At 35.7% G+C, this 25611-nt stretch overlaps 2 protein-coding genes across 2 annotated transcripts; both read left to right on the top strand.

The window, feature by feature from the left end:
- The first annotated feature begins 5002 nt into the window (after positions 1–5002).
- LOC136417944 (uncharacterized) lies at positions 5003–5913 on the top strand. The gene is made up of 2 exons (XM_066403789.1): positions 5003–5723; positions 5835–5913. The coding sequence occupies exons 1-2, from the start codon at positions 5431–5433 to the stop codon at positions 5881–5883; spliced, it is 342 nt and encodes a 113-aa protein (XP_066259886.1). The 5' UTR covers positions 5003–5430; the 3' UTR covers positions 5884–5913.
- A 14885-nt stretch (positions 5914–20798) lies between these two features.
- On the top strand, positions 20799–21805 carry LOC136417919 (uncharacterized). Its single transcript, XM_066403779.1, has 2 exons — positions 20799–21528; positions 21640–21805. Exons 1-2 carry the CDS (start codon positions 21218–21220, stop codon positions 21686–21688), a joined length of 360 nt encoding a protein of 119 aa, XP_066259876.1. The 5' UTR covers positions 20799–21217; the 3' UTR covers positions 21689–21805.
- The last annotated feature ends 3806 nt before the right edge of the window (positions 21806–25611 follow it).

Genomic DNA, 25611 nt, shown 5'->3' with positions numbered 1-25611 from the left:
TTAATTTTTTCCGTAATTATTCCACTAAAACTTTGCAAAACCGCCATAAATGTTGTGAATCCAACAGAAATTGGTACGCTGAATGGAATTAGAATTGGAACTGCAGAAGATGCAATCATAACTCCAAGTTCTGAAAGTGTAATTACACATTCTGTACCAAAAGTTCCTGCAGATATTTTACGATATTTTTTTTCATACGATTTCTATCCTTTCTCTCCCCATCGAGATACTGGTATTGATTCACTATTCGATTAATTTTGTAATTGGTAGAGTTGAATTCCGGAAATGGAATTTTTGGGTAGAGATTTTGATGAAATGGTTCACAAAGCAAAATATTTTTTTCGGATGGTGCCGAAGCTGTAATATCATTTAAGTAATTTTCGTTCATATTTTATTTAATAAAATATTTTTTTCTCAAAATTTTGTTGGTTGCAACTCGTAATTGTAAAACGAACCAATAATTTCTTCATTATCTAAGTCTTTAATTTTATATGTGGTAGGGTTAGTGTGCTGAACTTCATTGATAAATATTTCGGTAAAACTTGGATATCACGGAAACCACTTAGAGCGTTACTTTTTTTTCCCGTAATCTACTCGCTTAGTAGTTCACCAATATGTATTTTTTTTGGTGCGGAAATGCTTTGTTCAAAAGTTTGCTTATCCACATTTATTTCAATACTCGACTCTCTTACGGGACCGTGGAGCGAACAGGGGTGCTAACCTGAACTAACTCGAACTAACCTGAACTACACCTTGACTTCCAGTTTTAGGCATTTGTTCCTGCATTTTCCCCTGCAGGTCCCTTTTATTGGGGCATTGGAGACACGCTAAATTGCGGATCTCAGCATTAGTTTAATTTAGACTGCACCTATTCACAAGTATCGTATTTCCCAAACATAAAACAACCCTCGGTATGGCTTTTTGGGTGTCGTCGTCATTCCCTCCACATAAAATCTCCCCAACAAATATTGACATATATTGGCGTAGCTTAAGGGATTAACTACGGCTAGTTTACGATTAAAATTAACTAATTACCTAACTCAAGGCACCAACAATACTACAACTTACCTAAACTTACTTTCATTTATCCTACCCAGCACCCCTGTGTCCCCACGGTCCCGTAAGAGAGTCAAGTATTGAAATAAATGTGGAAAAGCAAACTTTTGAACAAAGCAATTTCGCATAAAAAAAAACATATTGGTGAACTACTAAGCGAGTAGATTACGGGAAAAAAAGTAACGCTCTAAGTGGTTTCCGTGATATCCAAGTTGATCCAATATTTCTTTCGACCGATTATTTTTATATTTTATTATAACTAGTTCCCATAATCAAGCACATATATACCCTTTATTGTTTAGCCCTGTATTAAATAAGAATAAATCACTTGTTGTAGAAGATAGAGAGTCTGTTTATCATCTTGGCTAGAACATAAAATACAGAAAACGATTCACCTATCGGTCTGTTCTAACATAAGTGTGAACAGAATGATAGAGGGTTGTGAGCGTAGGAAGAAGGTAGAATGGTACATGTCAATTCTTTTAAAGATCAACAGATGCACTCGGGGTACGGTGCATCTGTTGCATCTTTGGTACGGTGGTACATTTGATTCCCGAAAAGGAGAAAATAAAGTTGTTTGAGGACACGTGCGTGTATTTCATTAAATATAAAACCTACCCTCTTTAACAATTTATTTGCGAACGTACTCTTGTAACTAGTTATTCGTACGCGATCTCCAACCTTATATTTAGGTTTATCGAAAGTAACACTTCTTGTGCTCAATCGAAGCAGAATATCTGCTTCATTACTTGTTTTAACTTCGGATAGTTTCATACCGATTGTGCTGCGCACATTTGTATAGTTATATTCCATGAACAGTTTTGGTAAAATATCAATCCATTTAAAATTTTGGCGAATCTCAAATTGGATTTTTAATTTTTCGTTCATTGTTCTGTTAAATCTTTCGATAATTGTCGACTTTTGTTCATTTTCCGTACGATACATTTTAATATTGTATTTTTTTAACATTGATTTGAAAGTTGCTTTTTCAAACTCTAATCCTTTATCTGTATGAAGCAGATTTGGCGATTTATGATTTACACGCATCGCTGCGTATATAATTCTTTCGAAAGCTTTAGTAACTTCTACACCACTTTTCTTCTTTAAAGGATCAAACCGTGCAATCTTGGAAAATGTGTCAATCACATTTAGTATATATCTAAAATTATCATTTTCTTTTTCACAATTAACCATTATAACCAGATCAGCTGCTCAAATATCGTCAATTCCTAATGTTATAATTTTTCGTGTAGGAAAATTTTTCCGAACTCGGTTGTGCAATTCTTTAGCTTCTTCTTCGGACACGGATGCCGGAGGCTTCCTTCGGATACCTTCAGCATCCGATGCTTCGCATCCTAGGAGGTCGGGGCGATCTCGTGACATTTCTGCACCGGTTTTAATTACAGCTTCAGATTTCGGTAATTTAATAAACATACTTTTGTTGGATTTACAAATTTTGCATTGTGCTTGGGATGCTGCAAGTCTCCAACCCCGTTAGACGCTTGTACTGTAGAGGCATTGATATTTTCCGTCTTGTTTTTACACTTACGACAATAAAGGAGTTCTTGTCTTGACATTTTTATTATATATAGAAATTATTTCCTATTTATTCTTCTAACAAATGCAAATATATCATAACTTGCAGAATATCTTTAATTAAGTCATTGTTTCTGTTGTACAATGAGAGTTTTATATTTGAAATTGTTATGTCCGTGGGATATAACGAAATAATAAAAACCACTAAAATACAAGTATATTGTACAAGGACTATTTACAGTATATGTAAAGGCTAGATGATTGCCGTGTACTCTAAGACTCTGATACTCGCTCTCTGATCCCGCATGCATTTATATGTGAGGTTCAGGTGTCGAGAACTGAGGCGCTCGAATATTCCTGAACGCTGTGGAAGAGTGCTTAACGTCTAGATTACGACAGGGGAGTTTTAGCATGGTTATTAGTATGTGGTGCACGTAATTTAAGTCAGGTGTTGATTATGAGTACCTGATTTACTTCCTTACCTGTTCCTTTTTAATTGTTAATAATTAGTTTATTTATAGGTATATTATAATCTGGCTATTGTCATAGATAGGTCTGGCAAACTACCGTTTCTTATTATTTTTTAGAGTATTTGTGAATAGTTACTTTTTGTCAATCATTGTTTGAACGAAGCCATATTTAAAATGATGGTCATTTTAAGAAAAATGATTAATAACATCATAAAAGTTATAAAGCAAAAAACTAACTTCCAAGAAGAGGATTTAATAAATATAACAGTTTTGAATGATAACTTTTTAGCGCCTATATCAACAGGCTACCAGAAGAAACCCAATGTTCGAATGTTATTGGACTTTATAGAAAACATTTTATCGTCCAACCGAAGTGTCGATATAAGCAACCCTACATTCAATATTCAAATTGTTAATATTTCCAGAGGCCAAAGACTGAAGAAAATAAATGGATATTCAAAAATTATAAATTTAGTAGAAGATAAAAGAGCAAAAAGAAGTATTACGCAAATTAAAAACAACGACAATTTATGTTGTCCAAGGGCTATAATAACAGCTCTTACCTGTCACGCAACCAATATTTTAGGAAGAGAATTAATCAATCGTGTCGTAAGAAGTATAAGAGATGGAAGGAAATTACAGTCTGATTTAACAAAAGCATTATGCCAAAAACTAAAGGATTATAACGAAGATGGTTTTACATTAGAAGATATTAAGAACACGGAGGAGTTGCTAGATATTCAAATCAAAATTATTTGTGCTGAAAATTTTAATACTGTAATATATTCGAGAGAAGAGAGACTAAAATTTATCTCTATAAGAATGGTAACCACTTTGATGTAATTAATAGTATGTCAGGTTTCTATGCTACTTCATACTATTGCAAAAAGTGCGATACACCTTACCAAAATAAGGAACAAAATTGTGAGAAAAAAAAGAAAAACAACACTTGTATAATGTGTAAAAAAGTTCAACACGATAAGTTACACAAAAATAAAATATACTGCAAGGAATGCAACAGATATTGTTATAACGAGCAACGTCTTGAAAATCACAAAAGTGTTTGTTCGAAAGTTTACAAATGTTTGGAATGTAATAAAATTCTTATCAGGGAAAAATACCATAATTGTGGTTCAGGAAAATGCTTCAATTGTAATAAAGTGTATGACAACATTGCAGTGCACGCATGCTACATGCAGCAAAAAATGCAAAAGGGTGGTATTTGTAAAGAGCCTTGTATCTGTAATGGAGAAGCTGACAAAAAAAGTAAGTCTTGTACTTATACGGAAAAATACATATGGTTTGATTACGAAGCTCAACAAGAAACGGGCGTCCATGAAGCCAATTGCGTAAATGCACATTATTTAAGTGGCACTAGGCACATTTTTAAAACAAATAAAGAATTTTGCACTTGGCTCATTTCTAAAAAGCATGCAGGTTATACAGCTATTGCACACAACACTAAAGCTTATGATTCACAATTCATGTTACAATTTTGCGTTGAGAATTCTTTGAAGCCTTATACAATTTATAATGGAACTAAAATAAGGATGCTCGAAGTAGGTTCAAAAATTAAAATTATTGACGGCCATAATTTTGTTGCTTCCGCCCTTTCTGATGTACGTTTCTCGAGGTAACGTACCACGATTATCACTCTCGGTATAGTACATACACACTGTGATAATAAACGTAGCAATAGTTTTGTGTAAATAAAGATAGTCGAGTAGTGTCAGCGCGTATTTTGTATCTATGACTAGTATCTTTGCCGGGCTAGAATACTGGTCCCTTCAGCGTATCCAACTCGTAACGGAAAAGTAAATCACCCCGTTAGCATCAACAACACGCCGCGTTACTCCGAGTCCCATCGGTAAACGCAAACACCTATAAACCCGACAACTCCAAGAACCTGCACCGACAAGTGACAGTTGACGAGGGGCAGGGGCAAAAATAGCGAAAGGGGTTAGTTAGCTATAAAAACTCAAAACTACCCTAAAAATCTCTTATGATTTTTCTCTTAGCTCTCTCGAGATAAAGTACTACAATTATCACCCTCAGTATAGTACACACAGACTGTGATAATAAACGTAGTAATAGTTTTGTGTAAATAAAGATAGTCGAGCAGTATCATCGCGTATTTTGTATCTAGGGCTAGTATTTTTGCCGGGTTAGAATGCTGGTCCCTTCAGCGTGCTCACCTCGTAATAGAAATATAGATTACCCCCGTTAGCACCAACGGCACACTGCGTTACCCAGAATCCCATCGGTACACGCAAACACCTATAACCCCAACATATTAAATATACGTCGTTAAACATTGAATTAAAGGTTATTTATTCCATTTTTTACTATAAAAAAAATTAGCTATAAAATGATTAAGAGTCGTATTAAGATGGCACTATACAGAGTTATAATAAATTATATGGATGAAGGTGCTTATGAAGCAAACATCACTACACAAGAAAACAATATTATTATTTCGCCGGGACCTGTAAACCGGATAGAAGGATTGGATTTATCGATTCCTTTCACAATGTTAGAAAACGTAGCTAACGTTAATGTTACCACCATAAGATTGGAATTATTTAATGGATTGCATGTGGACATAACATTTGGAAATCCACAGTCAAAAAGTTCTTTTAGGAGACGTATTCGAGCCGACAGGTAAAGTATGAACTATAATTATAATATAATATTATTAAAATGGTCTTGAACCTTTATTGGTTCTGAGCTCAACTGTATATTACAATTAAAAATTCTTTTATATTCTTGCAGTGATGAAGACTCGGGTGTGTCTTCTGGTACACCAAGCCCACCATTGTAAATTATGATCTTGTCGTTATATTAAACAATAAAAACATTTTTAAGAAAATTAAATATTTTGTAAAAAGAAAAGATCCATGTAAACTTCTTCCTCTCACTTGTCATATGTTGTGCAAAGTAACTTCTTTGGGGAGATAAAAAAATTTTTTGGAGAAAATTTCTTTAATTTTCCCTCAGGTAGGTACCTGGGAATTTGAGAAAATTTCTAATGCGTTTGTTTAAAAATTTTCCAATGGTTAGAGAGAGACGAAAAGATTAATGCAGAGGGTTTTTAGCGGTTATGGGGGCTAGGTAGGTACCTGGGGGTAAAGGGTAATATGGGGTGGGAATAGGTGCCAAATGTGGTATTTTGGGATGTGAGGTATAACAGCCCACCTAGTAGTGATACTACTTAAAATTGTAGGGTGTCCCATTAAAAAAATGTTAATGTTAGGAGCTGAATTTTGGACATCCTGTATAATGCTAAGCCATATAAATAGTAAAAGTGCACACTTAAGATTATGTACTGACATTCTGAAAAATATGACGATATTATGTAACGCAACAAACACTTTGTATTGTTTCCATTTGTGACGCCAGTTTGATGTAGTAGACTTTTTTCGAATTCGAACAAAACACAGAACACTCGGAAAATGGTATATTCTGCTGGTTAAAATTCACTGTAATCAGTAATTACACAAAATGAGCAGGATCGCGAATAACGTGATTGTGAGGATTGTGAGTGTATAAGAAATAAGAGAATCAAGAATGATAATTACATTAAGAATGAATACAATAGAATAAGAGTACTACTTCAACATCCTAAATGTTAAAAAAAGAATATCTCCTTACAATTGTTAAGATTGGGTTGTTGATGGGGGGATGATTATAAAGAGAGTGAAATAATAACGTGAAATAGTGATTTAATTTAATAGAAGGAAACTTAGTATATGGTTCAAATCACGTAACTATTTATGCACGTCACAGGCTTCACATCAGCAGTGATGCCACATCTTTTCAAAATCAATATGTTGCAGGAATTTGTCAGGTATCGATGCAATGCTATCAGTATTTAACACCATTTAATAGTTTTGTTAGATCGGGAGCGAATAATGATCAGACTAATGAACAAAAAAGTAAAAATAATAATAATCTTTATTGCTAACAAACTGACAAATCTGAAGAAAATATTCTGAATAAACACATTTAAAAAAGTATACTTAATCACTAAAATCACTAAAGGAAATTTCTGATTCACTTAAGTAATCATCAACATTAATAATTATGAGTGAGATTGCCTTTCTATCAAACAGTTTCTCTCTGTTAAACAAATTTTTACCGCCAAAGTCAATGAACAAAGAAGACAAAGGTTTAAAACACCAAATTAAACCAAAATCTCCACAGATTAAGCGGCAAAAAATTAATACAGGCGCAGACATTCAAATATATCTTTATTCTTTTTTAACATGTTAAATGTATATGACTCGTTATTTTACGTAAGGCGACTCTCAATTTTTACATTTTGTGACGGGAATAAAAAGTTACGTGATTTGAACCATAAGTTTTATAATGTCCATATAGAAAAATTAAAAGGAAAATAAAGTTGATTTTAATACGCCGGTATCATCATTAATGTAATCCACTAAAGTCTTCTTTGGGGTATTTACACTGCGTGACATAGAAAAGAGAACACCCCGTAAAAATGATTTGATTTAAATAATTTTTGGTATGCATGTTGTTTACGCCAAAACAAATACTTCATTAAAAAGTTGAACAAATTTAATTGTTAAAAACTAAAAAAAATTTAATAATTTGTCGGTCCTCCGCGGTGTCTTATACATTCCTGTACATGTCTAGGCATGGATCTAATGAGGTGATTGATGTCCTCTTGGGAGATCTCATTCCAGGCTAACTGGACAGCATGACACAGCATCGCTAGGGTTTGCGGGGGATGGGGTAAATTATGCAACCTTCTACCTATAATATCCCATACATGTTCGATCGGCGAGAGGTCTGGAGATCGAGGTGGCCAAGGTAGCAAATTGACTGCATTTTGTTGGAAGAAGTCCATAGTCACTCTAGCCACATGTGGTCGTGCATTGTCTTGTTGGAAAACTGGATCAACAAGAGTTTCCAGATAAGGCACAAGATGAGGTTCCATTACTTCTTGGATGTATCGCTGGGCTGTCATACTGCCTCTGACGAAAACTAAAGGTGACCTGCTACCATATGCAATGGCACCCCAAACCATTACCCCAACAGTCTGATGGACATGCCTCTGTATTGCAAACTGAGGATCCCATCTTTCACCCCGTCTCCTTCGTATTCTTGCCCGACCATCATGCATACCGAAACAGAATCTGGATTCGTCACTAAACACGATATTATCCCATTCCAGAGTCCAATGTATCCGCTCTTGGCACCACTGTAGTCGATTTTGACGATGATTTAATGTGAGGGGTAACACGAGATAGGGACGGTAGGAAATCAATCCAAAACTTCTTATGCGGCGATAAATGGTTCGTATCCCAATGGGCCTTCCATACTCAGCGAACCACTGATCCGCCAGCGTCCTCGACGAGACGAACCTATCTCTTAGGGCCATAATTCGGAGTCGGCGATCTTGGCGTTCTGTAGTTCTTCGAGGTCGTCCAGTACCTGTTCTTCTGCCTGTTTGCCCTTCTTCGAACCATCCCTGACAGCATCTCACTATAGTGTTTACACTACGGTTCAATCTAGTGGCGATTTCCCTAAATGACAGACCAGCCTCTCGTAGACCCACTATTCGACCCCTATCAAACTCGCTCAATTGATGAAAATTTCGCTCTATTCTGGTTCTAGGCATATCTCTACGCAGTTTCTAAGCACACTACACTCCAATAAATGTTATTTTCCAGTTGTATTGTTGATATTTTATTGCAATTTTTATATTTAAAAAAAACCTAAAATTCCGAATAACTCGTAAATACGTAGATAAATATGAGTGAAATTTTGATCGTTTCTGCTATACATATAAACAAACATGCATACCAAAAATTATTTAAATTAAACCATTTTTACGGGGTGTTCTCTTTTCTATGTCACGCAGTATATTTAGAGTGAAGCACGACCAAAATATAAATGATAACTCAAAGAGATAAATATTATTTTATTGTACCAACGTTTGTGAATTTAGAAGTGTTTAGTTGGGATTGTTATTCTTCGAAACAGTATTGAAAAATTATCAGTCTAGATATACATGTAAGAAAAATATTTCCTCCTTAGGAAAATTAAAAAAAAAACACAAATTTACGCAAGACTTCTTTATTCGTCAAAGATTAGGAATAGAATGTCTTCCCATACAAGGTGTCGGAGTCATCCCCGCGTATCTGTTTTTCTTCAAAAAATAATCGGTAAACCTTCCACATTCTTCCCACGCTTACATCCCTTAGTCATTCTCTTCACACCCCCATATGATAAACAGACCCTCGTTATCTTTTAAGGCAATGATCTACTTTAACTAGTACAAGTTTAGTCAATCTCCAATGGGGCACTCATAGGTGTCTGTGACATACCACATATGCCCAAGGATAAGATATAGCACTATCTCTGTAAGATAACAGGTTTATTACTCTTGCCTTAAATGAATTAATAACCAATCCCGTATTAATTTCTTTATGAAAGCTCACACGGCCAATCCTGACACCAAATTCGCTCTCGAATTTCCTTAACAATTACCAACAGAAAAGTAGTACACAGAGAACTTAGAACTAGGTATTAGTAAAGCTACAGAGTGCGAAGAGCTACAGTTTACAACATGACAACAAAAGCACATATTACAAAGCGTGCCGCCCCTAACATCACTACAATAAAGAACAGGAACTATATAGTGCTCCGTTCTCAACAGGACAACTAACATTAGTTGCGAAGCGTCCCGCTTCCAACAACTTTATAAAAATTTAAAAAATAATAAAAGAATATGAACTGCAAAGCGTCCCGCTTTCAACAACTTTAGAAAAATAAAAGTAAATAAATCATGAATTGTCCGATAAGTCATCAGGCCATAATTTAATCATGTCCTTGGCCACAACTCGTTTTCGATTTGACGCAATACTTTTCAGCGCATACCTTTCATTAGAGAGAACTTGAGTTATTTCAAATGGTCCCTCATACCTGTCGTCTAATTTTGCCAAATGACTATTGCCTGAAGGGTGATAGACGTAGTCACCTATTACGAATACCTTGTTTGACCTTCTTTTCTTGTCAAACAAATTTTTCGCCAAATCCGCTTGCTTCTTCATACGTTCGTATGCCAGTTCTCGATCGCTTAATAAATTATTGGGGACGTCCTTCAACGAAATGGACGCTATCAAGTTTTTTACATCGGGGCTACTGCCCTTAACCCCCGTTAATAAATACACTGGCGAAAATCCAGTTGTCTTTTGTACCATAGTGTTCAATGTATTTTGCAATTTCTGAATTACATTCGGCCCTTCTGTTTTATTAGTTATTTCTGCCCTAAGCAAGTTGGTTACTGTTCCCACATAGCGTTCCACCTGTCCATTGTCCCGTGGAGCACTTTTGGCAATAAAATGTTGGTGAATACCCAGTTCCGAGAGTAATTTTTGAACTAAACTATCAGTAAAATTGGCACCCCTATCGCAGATCACTCTCCGCGTGATACCAAACATATTTAAGTACAAGGTCATGGCATTGCACATCTCAGTACTTGACAAGGTCTTAAGTGGCGCCAAAAATAAAAATTTCGCGGTAAATAGGCGGGTTTTGACCGGGGTTAATTTTTTTAAATAACAACTCGTTTTGACAAAAATAGTCGGTCGTGAGTTTCCCGTCGTTTAGTTTGTTTATGATGCCCTGGGTTTCATGATCTTTTCTTTGGGCCCTCTTTAACCAATTGTCCGTGGTCACAGTCTGAATTTTTACGACCTCGGAGTCAACGACCTCCTTAATGGATTCCTAGTAAAGTAGTCCACGTGTTGGATATATTTTCCTTTGCGATATTCAATCTCAAAATCGTACGATTGTAAAAATAACCACCATCGGGCTACTCTCGGTATTAACTCCCTTTTGTTTTGGGATAACTTAAGAGAGTTACAATCGATTACGACTTTGAACTTCATGCCAAGTAAATAAACCCGGAAATTAATGGCATAATATACCGCCAGGGTTTCCAACTCGTAGGAGTGGTACTTCGACTCCTCCCTCGATGTTCTTTTAGAAAAGTAAGTAACCACTTGCAATTGATGGTCGTGTTTCTGAAAGAGGATGCCTCCGTAACCTACTGAACTAGCATCTGTATGGAGTTCTGTTCCCAAACTCGGATCAAAGACGGCTAGTAGAGGTCTCTGAATAAGGAAGGCGCAAACATAAGATTTCGCGATTTTTTGCTCATCCCCCCAATTAAAATGTAAAGCACCCCGGGTTACGCATACGTAATAATATCATATATGTATTAACCTCTTACATTATTTCTTGTACTATTTTCTCATGGAAACCTAAGGACAATATTAGAACTTAATTAGAATGTATATTTACGTAGAAACACAATTCCTTTGTATAACAACCATCAAATTGTAATTAGCTGAGACTCAAAGTCTCAGTACTGTTTAAGGTTCAAACTACCCTTATTAATGTACTTTAGCAAAGTCCACGTAGATATCATTTATATAAATAGGGCAGTCAAGCAGTTAAGAGATAGTCCAGCAGAAACCTTCAGACTCATCTACACAAAACACTTACATAAAAGGGTCTTTACGCCTCGCTCCCGCTCTTGTATTATCGAGAAGTTAATAAAGTGTTATATTTTTGACTCGCGTATAGTTATTCCAACCCGGCACATTACAAAAAGGCTCGTTATTCTTTGTCAATTGCGTGATGCAGGCCGTACGTGCCACCAGTTCCGGAACAAATTTATGAAAATAATTAACAAGACCCATAAATTGCCCCACTTGCTTGACGTTGCATGGATCGGGGGCCTTCAAGAGGGCGTTCACTTTATTTTTCCCTGGCCGTATACCATCTTCAGAAACTTCCTGGCCCAAATACTCGATTTGCTTTACAAAAAAGTTACACTTGTTGATATTTACCGAAAAACCTGCTTCCGTGAGACAATCCAAAACTAGCTAATTTTTTCAAGCCTTCGGGTATGGTCATTGAAGGAATAAGTATGTGAGATCCGCTTGTCAGACCGTTTAGTGTACATAGTTTGTAAATATTATGCTATAAGTTAGGATTAAGAATTGGGGCATGAGGGCGATTTACCCTTAAGGTACGCCCATGGTTGACGTTACCCGGTAGCCTGGGTTTTTTCCACGACGCTCTGTTGGCATGGGAAGTACAATGCTGGTTCCCTTTGGCGAGATCTTCGCCAAGGGCTGGGTGCCAGATGTGGACGCAGCGGCTCCATGCGGAGGGCTTTTAATATGTCTTTAAGTATTGTTTAGATGGTACGCCCGTGGTTTACGACCATGGATGTTCATACTTAAGGTTAGGGAGAAAGCGGATCGCCCTCTTTTTCCTGGCTTCCCGGGGGACTGAAGACTCGGGGGTCGTGCTCGCGCTTTTTACTCAGTTTTATCTAATATATTCATATCGTTAAGTTGACGTGGCTATCATTGAAAAGTCCCTAGCTATCCCTAAAACACAATTGCCGAAGCTCCAATTAATAAACCCCTAGACAACGGAGAAAACCTACAAGTATGTCGTCTAAGTAAACCATGGCATCCTTATCACTTAGAGCGCCACAAATCGTCCGCTGAAAAACAGCCGGTGCGTTCGAGAGACCGAACGGCATTCGCAAATATTTATAGTGACCATCAGGTGTCACGAAAGCAGTTTTTTCGATCGAACACCTGGCTATTGGTATCTGATGAAATCCAGATGCCATATCCAAGGTGGTGAAGTACTTATTTTTACCTAAACGGTCAGCTGATCATTGATTCTGGGCAAGGTAAAACGATCCCTAACAGTGATTTTATTCAGCGCCCGAAAATTACAGCACATACGAGTGCTCCTGTCCTTTTTGTGAACAAGAACTATGGGACTTGCAAAGGGGGAGTTGCTTTCGCGTATAATATTATGTTCGAGCAATTCCTTAATGATTAATTTGACCTTTTCTCGTTCAGAATGAGTCATTCGATAAGAACGGAAGTTAACTACCTTGTCATCCTTTAATTTAATTTCTAGTTCCGCGGTAGCAATTGGTGACACTGAAATTCCAGTAGTGATGTATTGGCTATACTTCGTGAGTAATGCCAATAAATCCTCTAAATTTTGTCCCCGCAAGGGCGTCTTCACAACTTCCGCCGAAACGGAAATGGTGTTTACGCCCTTAGGTAACGACCCACGGTCATCTTTTAAATAAATACAGGTGCCCTTATCGTCTGTAAGAAGCTGGACCCCGGGGTGATTAAAAATATCGCGACCTAATATGCAATCGGGGACAATGGCGGAACTATCAACCACAAAAAAAACAAATTCGAAAGCAGTGCCGTCCTTCTCTATATTTAAAATCGTTTTCGTGTTTACAACTAGGGAGGACGCTCCTATGCCATGTAAAGTTAGAAAGGTTGGCTCCAGATTACAGTTTAATTGCTTAATAATTTTTTTCGATATTAAACTGCACTCAGCGCCGGTATCTACAAAGCAATTAACCGAAACATTTTGGATTTTAAATTGGGTGCAGAAATTTTTGTCCAAGTTCGCGCAAAAAAAGTTCACCTGACGAGAGGTGGACGGTTGCTCTCGCTTTCTCTGAAAACAGTCATCAACCCTGTGCCTTGTTTTATGGCAAAAACTACAGGTAAGGCTACTTCTATCTGGGAATTTACCCTTAACATTATCTACAGAATGACTAAATCTCGTTCTTTTTGGACAGGCACGACTAAGGTGTCCAGGATCGTTGCAAATGAAACACAACTTAACATCAGAGTTTCGTTGAACTTTGAAATCGAATGGATAATTCCTTTTAGGTTTACCGGAATCGAATTTACGGTTATTTTTATTATAATTCGCCAGAAGATCTAATAATTCGCTGACATTATTAATCTTACTGTTGAAGGCAGCCGTTTTGACTTGGACATCGTCAATGTCCCCAATAATAATTTCCAAATATAGACTTTCGGTTAAATTGACATTTAAAGATTTTAGCAAGGATAATTTTTTTCTGGCATACTCACAGTATGAACCCATCAAATCACTAGTGAAGAGACTAGCTCTCCGCAATTTCTCACTTAAGTTCTTTTTTGTCGGAAAAACTGTTATGTACCCTGATGCAGGGAGGCAGGTTTGAACAACAAAAACGCGTTGGTTCTATTAGTCACTACTATAATCAACTATTTTGGTCGAGATTCTATTGGGAAGTCCTCTTGTTTTTATCCTAAAGCTATATTTATGTATATGTCTAATCAAATAGAAGGGTGATTACAAAACTAATTACTATGCAATGTCTATTGGAAAAACCCCGGACCTTGGCTTAATTGCTTTATCTGTAGGGCCAAGGTTAAGTTAATATTATTGGTTGGGCCAAAGGCCCAGTTAGTACGGAACAAATACAATTCTTCATGAGAAATACAAATAAGCTCGAATGTTAGTTAATTTATCCTAATTCATAAGATAGGTACATTACAAACGAACCAATAATTTCTTTATTATCTAAGTCTTTAATTTTATATGTGGTAGGGTTAGTGTGCTAAACTTTATTGATAAATATTTCTTTCAACCGATTATTTCTATATTTTATTATAACTAGTTCCCATAATCAAGCACATATATACCCTTTATTGTTTAGCCCTGTATTAAATAAGAATAAATCACTTGTTGTAGAAGATAGAAATCTTGGCTGGAACATAAAATACAGAAAACGATTCGCCTATCGGTCTGTTCTAACATAAGTGTGAAGAGAATGATCGAGGGTTGTGAGCGTGGGAAGAAGGTAAAATGGTACATGTCAATTCTTTTAAAGATCAACAGATGCACTCGGGGGTGACCCTGATACATCTTTGGTACGGTGGTGCATTCGATTCCCGAAAAGGATAGAATAAAGTTGTTTGAGGACACGTGCGTGTATTTTATTAAAAATAAAACCTACCCTCTTTAACAATTTATTTGCGAACGTACTCTTGTAACTAGTTATTCGTACGCGATCTCCAACCTTATATTTAGGTTTATCGAAAGTAACACTTCTTGTGCTCAATCGAAGCAGAATATCTGCTTCATTACTTGTTTTAACTTCGGATAGTTTCATACCGATTGTGCTGCGCACATTTGTATAGTTATATTCCATGAACAGTTTTGGTAAAATATCAATCCATTTAAAATTTTGACGAATCTCAAATTGGATTTTTAATTTTTCGTTCATTGTTCTGTTAAATCTTTCGATAATTGTCGACTTTTGTTCATTTTCCGTACGATACATTTTAATATTGTATTTTTTTAACATTGATTTGAAAGTTGCGTTTTCAAACTCTAATCCTTTATCTGTATGAAGCAGATTTGGCGATTTATGATTTACACGCATCGCTGCGTATATAATTCTTTCGAAAACTTTAGTAACTTCTACACCACTTTTCTTCTTTAAAGGATCAAACCGTGCAATCTTGGAAAATGTGTCAATCACATTTAGTATATATTTAAAATTATCATTTTCTTTTTCATAATTAACCATTATAACCAGATCAGCTGCTCAAATATCGTCAATTCCTAATGTTATAATTTTTCGTGTAGGAAAATTTTTCCGAACTCGGTTGTGCAATTCCTTAGCTTCTTCTTCGGACACGATTGCCGGAGGCTTCCTTCGGATACCTTCAGCATCCGATGCTTCGCATCCTAGGAGGTCGGGGCGATCTCGTGACATTTCTGCACCGGTTTTAATTACAGCTTCAGATTTCGGTAATTTAATAAACTTACTTTTGTTGGATTTACAAATTTTGCATTGTGCTTGGGATGCTGCAAGTCTCCAACCCCGTTAGACGCTTGTACTGTAGAGGCATTGATATTTTCCGTCTTGTTTTTACACTTACGACAATAAAGGAGTTCTTGTCTTGACATTTTTATTATATATAGAAATTATTTCCTATTTATTCTTCTAACAAATGCAAATATATCATAACTTGCTGAATATCTTTAATTAAGTCATTGTTTCTGTTGTACAATGAGAGTTTTATATTTGAAATTGTTATGTCCGTGGGATATAACGAAATAATAAAAACCACTAAAATACAAGTATATTGTACAAGGACTATTTACAGTATATGTAAAGGCTAGATGATTGCCGTGTACTCTAAGACTCTGATACTCGCTCTCTGATCCCGCATGCATTTATATGTGAGGTTCAGGCGTCGAGAACTGAGGCGCTCGAATATTCCTGAACACTGTGGAAGAGTGTGTGGTGCACGTAATTTAGGTCAGGTGCTAATTGTGAGTACCTGTTTTACTTTCTTAATAATTAGTTTATTTATAGGTGTATATTGTATATTGTTGTATATTGTTGTCATAGGTAGGTCTGGCAAACCACCAATTATTATTATTTTTTAGAGTATTTGTGAATAGTTACTTTTTGTCAAATTAGTTTATTTAAGTAGTTGTCAAGATTAAATAAAAACAGTTCTTTACAACATTCGCGATCGTCAACATCCTTCAACAATAAGGACAATTGGTGACTCCGACTCCGAACTCAACTCATCAACCCTCTAGAACACAAGCTATCTCATCCAATCATGCCACGTTCTAAAACAATCCAGCCAGAAGCTAACATCATCGAGCCCTCTATGGACCAAGAAGCTAGAATCTTCATTAAAGCTCTACCATTTAGTAGAACAGATCCTGAATTGTGGTTTTCTCAATTGGAATCACAATTTTTTATCAGTGGAGTGACTTCAGACGACTTGAAATTTCACACTACTATCGGAATTATGGACACAGAAAGTTTGATTTGTGTTAGAGTTCTAGTTATTAAACCTCCCATGAACAACAAGTTCCAAACCCTTCGTCAAAAGGTATTGGATGCCCTTGTAGAATCACAAGAAAAAAAGTATAAGAAACTTTTTTCGCAACTCCAACTCGGAGACAAAAAGCCTTCCATACTTCTATCCGAAATGAACAGTTTGGGAGGCAGCAATGGAAAAAATTTTGAATAAAGAAATTGACAAAATAAAACTAAATTATAACTAGAAATGTCAAAAATAAAACATTGGTTAATAAAAACGTAACAAAAGAATTTAAATTTGAATGTCATAAAAGAATGATATTAAAAAAGAAGATGGAATACCGTGGAGCTATTGTTGAATTAAATTGAATATAACAAATATTTTGTAAAAATAAATAAAACAAAACAATACAATTAATAATGGACTGTAAAAAATTAAACGCAAAGTGTGACCGTTTTCAAACACGAGAGCAAAGCGCCTTAGGATGTACAGCATCCATATCGCCTAGTTTAGGTTCGTTAATGGGTGCAATGCTATACAGCAATATAATGGAAGAAGAATTTGCTAGAGAATATTTAAGCTATTATATGATACCATGCAATGAAACTATTAGAGTCGATAAAATTGGGGGTATTAAATTTTAATTGCTTGAACAAACAGGCAATAGGAAAAATTCGATATAAGACAATTCGTGAACGAAGTCCTGAGTTGTTTCCTCCGGGGACAAATCCGATATAAGAATATGAAGATGACGAACAAGTATCACCAACAATAATAGTTAGTAGAGACAAAAAATACCGAACTGATCAACGATTATGGTTTCCGTTATCTGATATAGCTACGGATATTATGATTAAACAGGATAGAACGGGTAAGATGCTTTTGCCCATTGAATTGTTTATTGACAAAAAAGATAAATAGATTTTACCTTTATTAAATTTGGCTACGATACCTAGACAACTTGAATTACTTGAAAGTAAACGCAAAGAAATTAACAAAGTAAGTTAAGTATGTTGCGGCGTAAGAAATAAATAATACAGCCTTCGTCATTCTGTATGGACGCGAAGCGTCCTAATAAGGTTCTTTGAACCCGCAGGTACAGTGAGTCTCATGAGTATTCCTACCCTATTGATTCCAGATTTAAAAATAAAAATACTTTTTTATAAGTAATTTTCAACAATTTTTTTTTTAGTAGAAATATTTTATGGGCGTGTAAAAAGCCCAATTCCTATAAACTTTATTGAAGATAAACAGTATTATTAACAAAATATAATTTTAAGTATAATAAGTAACAAAATCACACCCACAAGAGTATTCGTACCTACTAAAACTATACTAAAAGATCAGTTTATTTTCTATTATTTAATATTTTGTTGGACCTCCCCGGGATTTTATAACACTTTTAAGCCGATTAGGCATACTACTAACTAATTTTTTCGTATATGTTGGTTCAATTTTATTCCAAATATCCAAAAGTTTTACTTTTAATGTTTTTTTGCTATCAATTTCGTAGTTTTTTAATCTTCTTTTCATTTCTGACCATAAATGTTCTATAGGATTGATATCGGGACTTTGGGGTGGTGTTGCCAAGGTATGTGGCGTATTATATAAGATCCATTCTTTCACAATATGAGCCGTGTGTTTTGGATCATTATCTTGCTGGAAATAATAATTATGTTGTAACTCTAATTTTGTAGCACTTGATGCCAAGTGATTCCGTAAAATATTTAGGTAATATGTTTTGTCCATGATTCCTTCAATAAAAACCAAATCACCAACACCATTTGCGGACATACAACCCCACACCATGACGGAACCACCTCCATGCTTTACGGTTCCTTTTAAATTTTTTAATTCGTACTCTGAATTTGATTTTCTCCACACCATTGTTCGTCCATCTGAATTGAACAAATTGAATTTACTTTCGTCAGTAAAAATTACTCGTTCCCAAAAATTAATATCCTTGTCGACATATTTTTTTGCAAATTCTAAACGTTTCATTCGATTCCTTTTATTAATAAATGGCTTCTTTCTGGCAATTCTCCCATTGTAGTCGTTCTTTCTCAAAATTCTTCTACATGTTTCTGCTGATACTTCTTTTTTGAAGTATTTTAAGACGAATACTGCTAACTTGGGTCCACTAATTTGTGGATTCTTCTTTATTTCCTTAATAACTGCTCCTCGTAAGGAGTAAGTTTCTTCGGGCCTCCTTTACGTTGTTTATTGCAAATATCTCCACTTGACTTAACGTTTTTTATAACATATTGTACCGTAGATTTACTTCTGCCCACTAAATTCGCAATTTCTAAATAACTTTTACCTTCAGTGTGCCATTTTAGAATTAACTTCCTATCACTTAATGAAACTTCACTACTTTTTCTCCCCATTTTTACTAGTATCTCCTAAAGACTAACAAATCGATATGTCTATATTGGTAATCGTTCGTATTATGCCGCAAACAAGTTAAGAGAGGCTAAATTTCTTATCATCTTGATTTAACCCATAACAGACAGTTGCAGTACGAATACTCTTGTGAGCCTCATTTTGTTCTTATTTCCTTAAAATTACGTTTTCGCCATATAAACATTTGAATTTGCAAGAAAGTACATATGAGTTTAAAAGCCCTTTAATTGGAAAGTAGGTTTGTGATGGTACCAGTTTCAAATCGTTCATTGTAAATTAATAACAGTAATTTAAAATAGAGAAGCAATAGAGTACGAATACTCATGAGACTAACTGTATAACGTTTTCGCTTTTTTAAAAGTATTTTCTTACTTTAAAAAATCTTAAAGATCCTGATTTTATTTTCATTTCGAAAAATCATTTAACAACAAAATTGACCGTGAAAAACGATATTAAGCTAATAAATAATTATTTGATTATTGATAACCTTTAACTTGTGTGAGTCAGCGTTTTGCTGTATTGTATTAATTAATTATAATACCTTCCTCTCTGCATTTTTCTAGACTTGAGACTAGCATTGGTTGCACTAAAAGATGTTTATCCTATCGTTGATGTGTGGAATCGCTAGGCGCTTTCCGTTGGGTGTCAGAAATGGGATTTCCACACAGAATTCGTAAAACAGGAACCTTAAATGTTTTATTACTAAACTTAGAATAAACTTATATCTACTGTATACAGAGTATGATTGTTACCAGTTGGAGTACATGTGGAGGAGATAAAGCCCAAAAGAAAAAAGAGAAGGTTGTTGATGTGATCAACGGTTTTATAGAGTTTTTAATCGAACATTCCGGAACGTATTCCCGAAAACCGTTACGGAAAATGTTTTCCCGCTGTTGTTTAAATTCTCTGCAGAACCGATATGTTGCTCTTGTTCGTAGTGCACTGTCACTGTCATTATTAGACGGGTGACACTGCACCGCGCTTCTGGCTTCGCCACATATTTGTGGTGCATTATACACTTGTGATGCATTGTACACTCAAGAGCAGTTCATTCTGTGGTGCATTATATACTCGAGAGTAGTTCACACCGAGAACCTGCACCGGCAAGTGACACTCACAGAAGTGACAGTTGACGAGTAGCAGGGGCGGAAATAGCGAAAGGGTTGGTTAGCTATATAAACCAAAAATTACCCTTAAAATCTCTCTCATGCTCTTAGCCTCTTACACTCTTACAGTCTTATACCCATATACTCTAAAGCTCTAAAGCTCTTAAACTCTTATACTCTTACTCTTAGCTCTCTCGAGGTAACGTACCACGATTATCACCCTCGGTATAGTACATACAGACTGTGATAATAAACGTAGCAATAGTTTTGTGTAAATAAAGATAGTCGAGTAGTGTCAGCGCGTATTTTGTATCTATGACTAGTATCTTTGCCGGGCTAGAATACTGGTCCCTTCAGCGTATCCAACTCGTAACGGAAAAGTAAATCACCCCGTTAGCATCAACAACACGCCGCGTTACTCCGAGTCCCATCGGTAAACGCAAACACCTATAAACCCGACAACTCCAAGAACCTGCACCGACAAGTGACAGTTGACGAGGGGCAAGGGCAAAAATAGCGAAAGGGGTTAGTTAGCTATAAAAACTCAAAACTACCCTAAAAATCTCTTATGATTTTTCTCTTAGCTCTCTCGAGATAAAGTACTACAATTATCACCCTCAGTATAGTACACACAGACTGTGATAATAAACGTAGTAATAGTTTTGTGTAAATAAAGATAGTCGAGCAGTATCATCGCGTATTTTGTATCTAGGGCTAGTATTTTTGCCGGGTTAGAATGCTGGTCCCTTCAGCGTGCTCACCTCGAAATGGAAATATAGATTACCCCCGTTAGCACCAACAGCACACTGCGTTACCCAGAATCCCATCGGTACACGCAAACACCTATAAACCCAACATATTAAATATACGTCGTTAAACATTGAATTAAAGGTTATTTATTCCATTTTTTACTATAAAAAAAATGAACTATAAAATGATTAAGAGTCGTATTAAGATGGCACTATACAGAGTTATAATAAATTATATGGATGAAGGTGCTTATGAAGCAAACATCTCAACACAAGAAAACAATATTATTATTTCGCCGTCACCTCCAGGGGTAAACCGGATAGAAGGATTGGATTTATCAATTCCTTTCACAATGTTAGACAACGTAGCTAAAGTTAATGTTACCACCATAAGATTGGAATTATTTAATGGATTGCATGTGGACATAACATTTGGAAATCCACAGTCAAAAAGTTCTTTTAGGAGACGTATTCGAGCCGACAGGTAAAGTATGAACTATAATTATAATATAATATTATTAAAATGGTCTTGAACCTTTATTGGTTCTGAGCTAAACTGTATATTACAATTAAAAATTCTTTTATATTCTTGCAGTGATGAAGACTCGGGTGTGTCTTCTGGGACACCAAGCCCACCATTGTAAATTATGATCTTGTCGTTATATTTAACAATAAAAACATTTTTAAGAAAATTAAATATTTTTTAAAAAGAAAAGATCCATGTAAACTTCTTCCTCTCACTTGTCATATGTTGTGCAAAGTAACTTCTTTGGGGAGATAAAAAAATTTTTTGGAGAAAATTTCTTTAATTTTCCCTCAGGTAGGTACCTGGGAATTTGAGAAAATTTCTAATGCATTTGTTTAAAAATTTTCCAATGGTTAGAGAGAGACGAAAAGATTAATGCAGAGGGTTTTTAGCGGTTATGGGGGCTAGGTAGGTACCTGGGGGTAAAGGGTAATATGGGGTGGGAATAGGTGCCAAATGTGGTATTTTGGGATGTGAGGTATAACAGCCCACCTAGTAGTGATACTACTTAAAATTGTAGGGTGTCCCATTAAAAAAATGTTAATGTTAGGAGCTGAATTTTGGACATCCTGTATAATGCTAAGCCATATAAATAGTAAAAGTGCACACTTAAGATTATGTACTGACATTCTGAAAAATATGACGATATTATGTAACGCAACAAACACTTTGTATTGTTTCCATTTGTGACGCCAGTTTGATGTAGTAGACTTTTTTCGAATTCGAACAAAACACAGAACACTCGGAAAATGGTATATTCTGCTGGTTAAAATTCACTGTAATCAGTAATTACACAAAATGAGCAGGATCGCGAATAACGTGATTGTGAGGATTGTGAGTGTATAAGAAATAAGAGAATCAAGAATGATAATTACATTAAGAATGAATACAATAGAATAAGAGTACTACTTCAACATCCTAAATGTTAAAAAAAGAATATCTCCTTACAATTGTTAAGATTGGGTTGTTGATGGGGGGATGATTATAAAGAGAGTGAAATAATAACGTGAAATAGTGATTTAATTTAATAGAAGGAAACTTAGTATATGGTTCAAATCACGTAACTATTTATGCACGTCACAGGCTTCACATCAGCAGTGATGCCACATCTTTTCAAAATCAATATGTTGCAGGAATTTGTCAGGTATCGATGCAATGCTATCAGTATTTAACACCATTTAATAGTTTTGTTAGATCGGGAGCGAATAATGATCAGACTAATGAACAAAAAAGTAAAAATAATAATAATCTTTATTGCTAACAAACTGACAAATCTGAAGAAAATATTCTGAATAAACACATTTAAAAAAGTATACTTAATCACTAAAATCACTAAAGGAAATTTCTGATTCACTTAAGTAATCATCAACATTAATAATTATGAGTGAGATTGCTTTTCTATCAAACAGTTTCTCTCTGTTAAACAAATTTTTACCGCCAAAGTCAATGAACAAAGAAGACAAAGGTTTAAAACACCAAATTAAACCAAAATCTCCACAGATTAAGCGGCAAAAAATTAATACAGGCGCAGACATTCAAATATATCTTTATTCTTTTTTAACATGTTAAATGTATATGACTCGTTATTTTACGTAAGGCGACTCTCAATTTTTACATTTTGTGACGGGAATAAAAAGTTACGTGATTTGAACCATAAGTTTTATAATGTCCATATAGAAAAATTAAAAGGAAAATAAAGTTGATTTTAATACGCCGGTATCATCATTAATGTAATCCACTAAAGTCTTCTTTGGGGTATTTATTTAGAGTGAAGCACGACCAAAATATAAATGATAACTCAAAGAGATAAATATTATTTTATTGTACCAACGTTTGTGAATTTAGAAGTGTTTAGTTGGGATTGTTATTCTTCGAAACAGTATTGAAAAATTATCAGTCTAGATATACATATATTTGCTAAACAGTTCCGTGCAGGAACTTTAATCTAGGAATTTATCTAAAACAAATTGTAATCTTGGAATTTAACTAAATTTCGAGAAAAAAATTATTGGTGGTCCTTTTACACTTTTGTATAAAAGTCATAAAAATAAAAAATATCATAATGTGTAGTTTAATATCGCAATATTATAACATTAGTCACTTACCATAAATACGGAAAGTGACATTTTATCGCGCGTTGATTGTAATTGACTGAATAATGCTAAACGGTATTCGATCAAATCAGCAATTAATTATGGTAAAAACACCAATTTCGCACATGTTAAGTACAATATTTTTCCTACAAACTCCTGTGCGTAAAACTTTATTGCCCATAAATTGAATTAAATATTAGCCAGTGGTAAAATCTTTACAGGTCCAAGTGTCGTAAAAAGTTTTACCGTATGCATCTCAATGTCAAGTGTCTAGAATTTTTTTTAACTCTAACATATATCACTTTGATATGAGTGCTGTAAAAAAGGTGGTGGGTATTATTTTTACCGCACATGTACGATAAATTGCTACTTAATTTTGTAAATGCGTGCGATTAACTCTTAATTTCAACTCGCAAAAGCTGCTTTTTCGCACGGTCGCAGGAAAATTTTATGAGATAATTTAAGTCTTATTAACCTGCAAAAACCGCATAAATTAAATAAACAATTTGCCACGTTTGACATTAACATTAAATGGCGCCTGTAGGCATTTATCAAGTACACCAACCTGTTACAATTTTAGGACTAAATGCATTGCTATTTTTTTTTTTTTTTTTTTTATTAAGATTATAGTGCCTCAACTACTTAGGTTATTGGCACTCAACATACATTTGACAACATACGGTTTACAAGACGTTTCTAGTACATGTACACTTCGAGTAGACATAAAATTACATTTAGATGGAGTTAAAAAGATCGATTGACTTTAGAAATTCTAAGGTTGCTCTCTGATCTACGGTGGAGTGCCAGTTCTTGTGCAGTTCATCCTTAATTCGGAAAGAGGCCCTATTGGCACTATAGACTGGACACTTTGTGACGATATGGTCGACTGTCAGCAAGACATTGCACCTATCACATTTTGGTGGGGGTGTCCTTTCCATTAGGTGACCATGAGTCAGTCTTGTATGTCCAATCCTCAGTCTTCTCATGGCCACAGTGCCTTTTCTATCTAGTTGGAGTTGTTTAAAAGGGAGCAGCGATGGTTCGATTTGTGACAGTTTTGTGTTGGATAGGCTCCAGAGGTTTTGCCACTTACCCTCAATAGCCACTGTGAAATGTTTGCTTGCGTCCTTCGGTAGGTAAAAATGTTGCTCTATGGTCCGAGAGCGGGCCGCATTTCCCGCACTCGAGTCCGCTAATTCGTTACCTGCTATTCCGATGTGTGATGGGATCCATACCAAGTGAATTTTGCAGTGGCTGGAGGATAAGGTATGGATGTCTTCTTGGATATTTTGAATTAGAGAATTCGGGCTGTAAGGGTCCTTGATTGCTTGTAATGCACCTAGTGAGTCCGAACAGATAGCAAATGTTTTGTTGTCACCGTTCATCCCTTTCACTGCTCTATATATTGCGAACAATTCACCCGCATAGATGCCACACACATCCGGAAGACCAGAGCTCGCCACCAAGTCGCGCGCGCTCGTGACTGCCCAACCCACGCCCTCCTTAGATTTAGAGGCATCCGTGTAGAGTATACTGTCCGGTGCAAATGAGTCAATGATTTGTTGAAAAGAACGGATGAGAAGGATAGCTGGCGAGTCTCGTTTGCTGTATTGATGAAGGGCCAAGTGAAAGTCCGGCGGTATCCTACTCCATGGAGGTGTGGATGTCACATAGTGGTTGAAGCTCGGATAGAAGTCGATATCCTTCAGCAATCCTGCCAGGGCGTGAGAAATGGGAGAAGGAGACCTCGATGTAGTTTCCAGACCCTGCAGGCCGCTGAACAATTGAGCAACAGGGCTTCCTTGGTCCGCCATCTTTCGAGTGAAGTAGTTCAGTAAAAGTTGTTCTCTTCTCAATTTAAGAGGCATCTCGTGTGCCTCGAAAGCCAGTGAGTCGGTTGGACTGGATTTGAAAGCACCTAAGGCCAGTCTCGTTGCAGTATTTTGTA

Source organism: Euwallacea similis, chromosome 31, assembly GCF_039881205.1.
Source record: "Euwallacea similis isolate ESF13 chromosome 31, ESF131.1, whole genome shotgun sequence".
Lineage (NCBI taxonomy): Eukaryota > Metazoa > Arthropoda > Insecta > Coleoptera > Curculionidae > Euwallacea > Euwallacea similis.
This window is presented reverse-complemented; position numbering and strand designations above follow the sequence as displayed.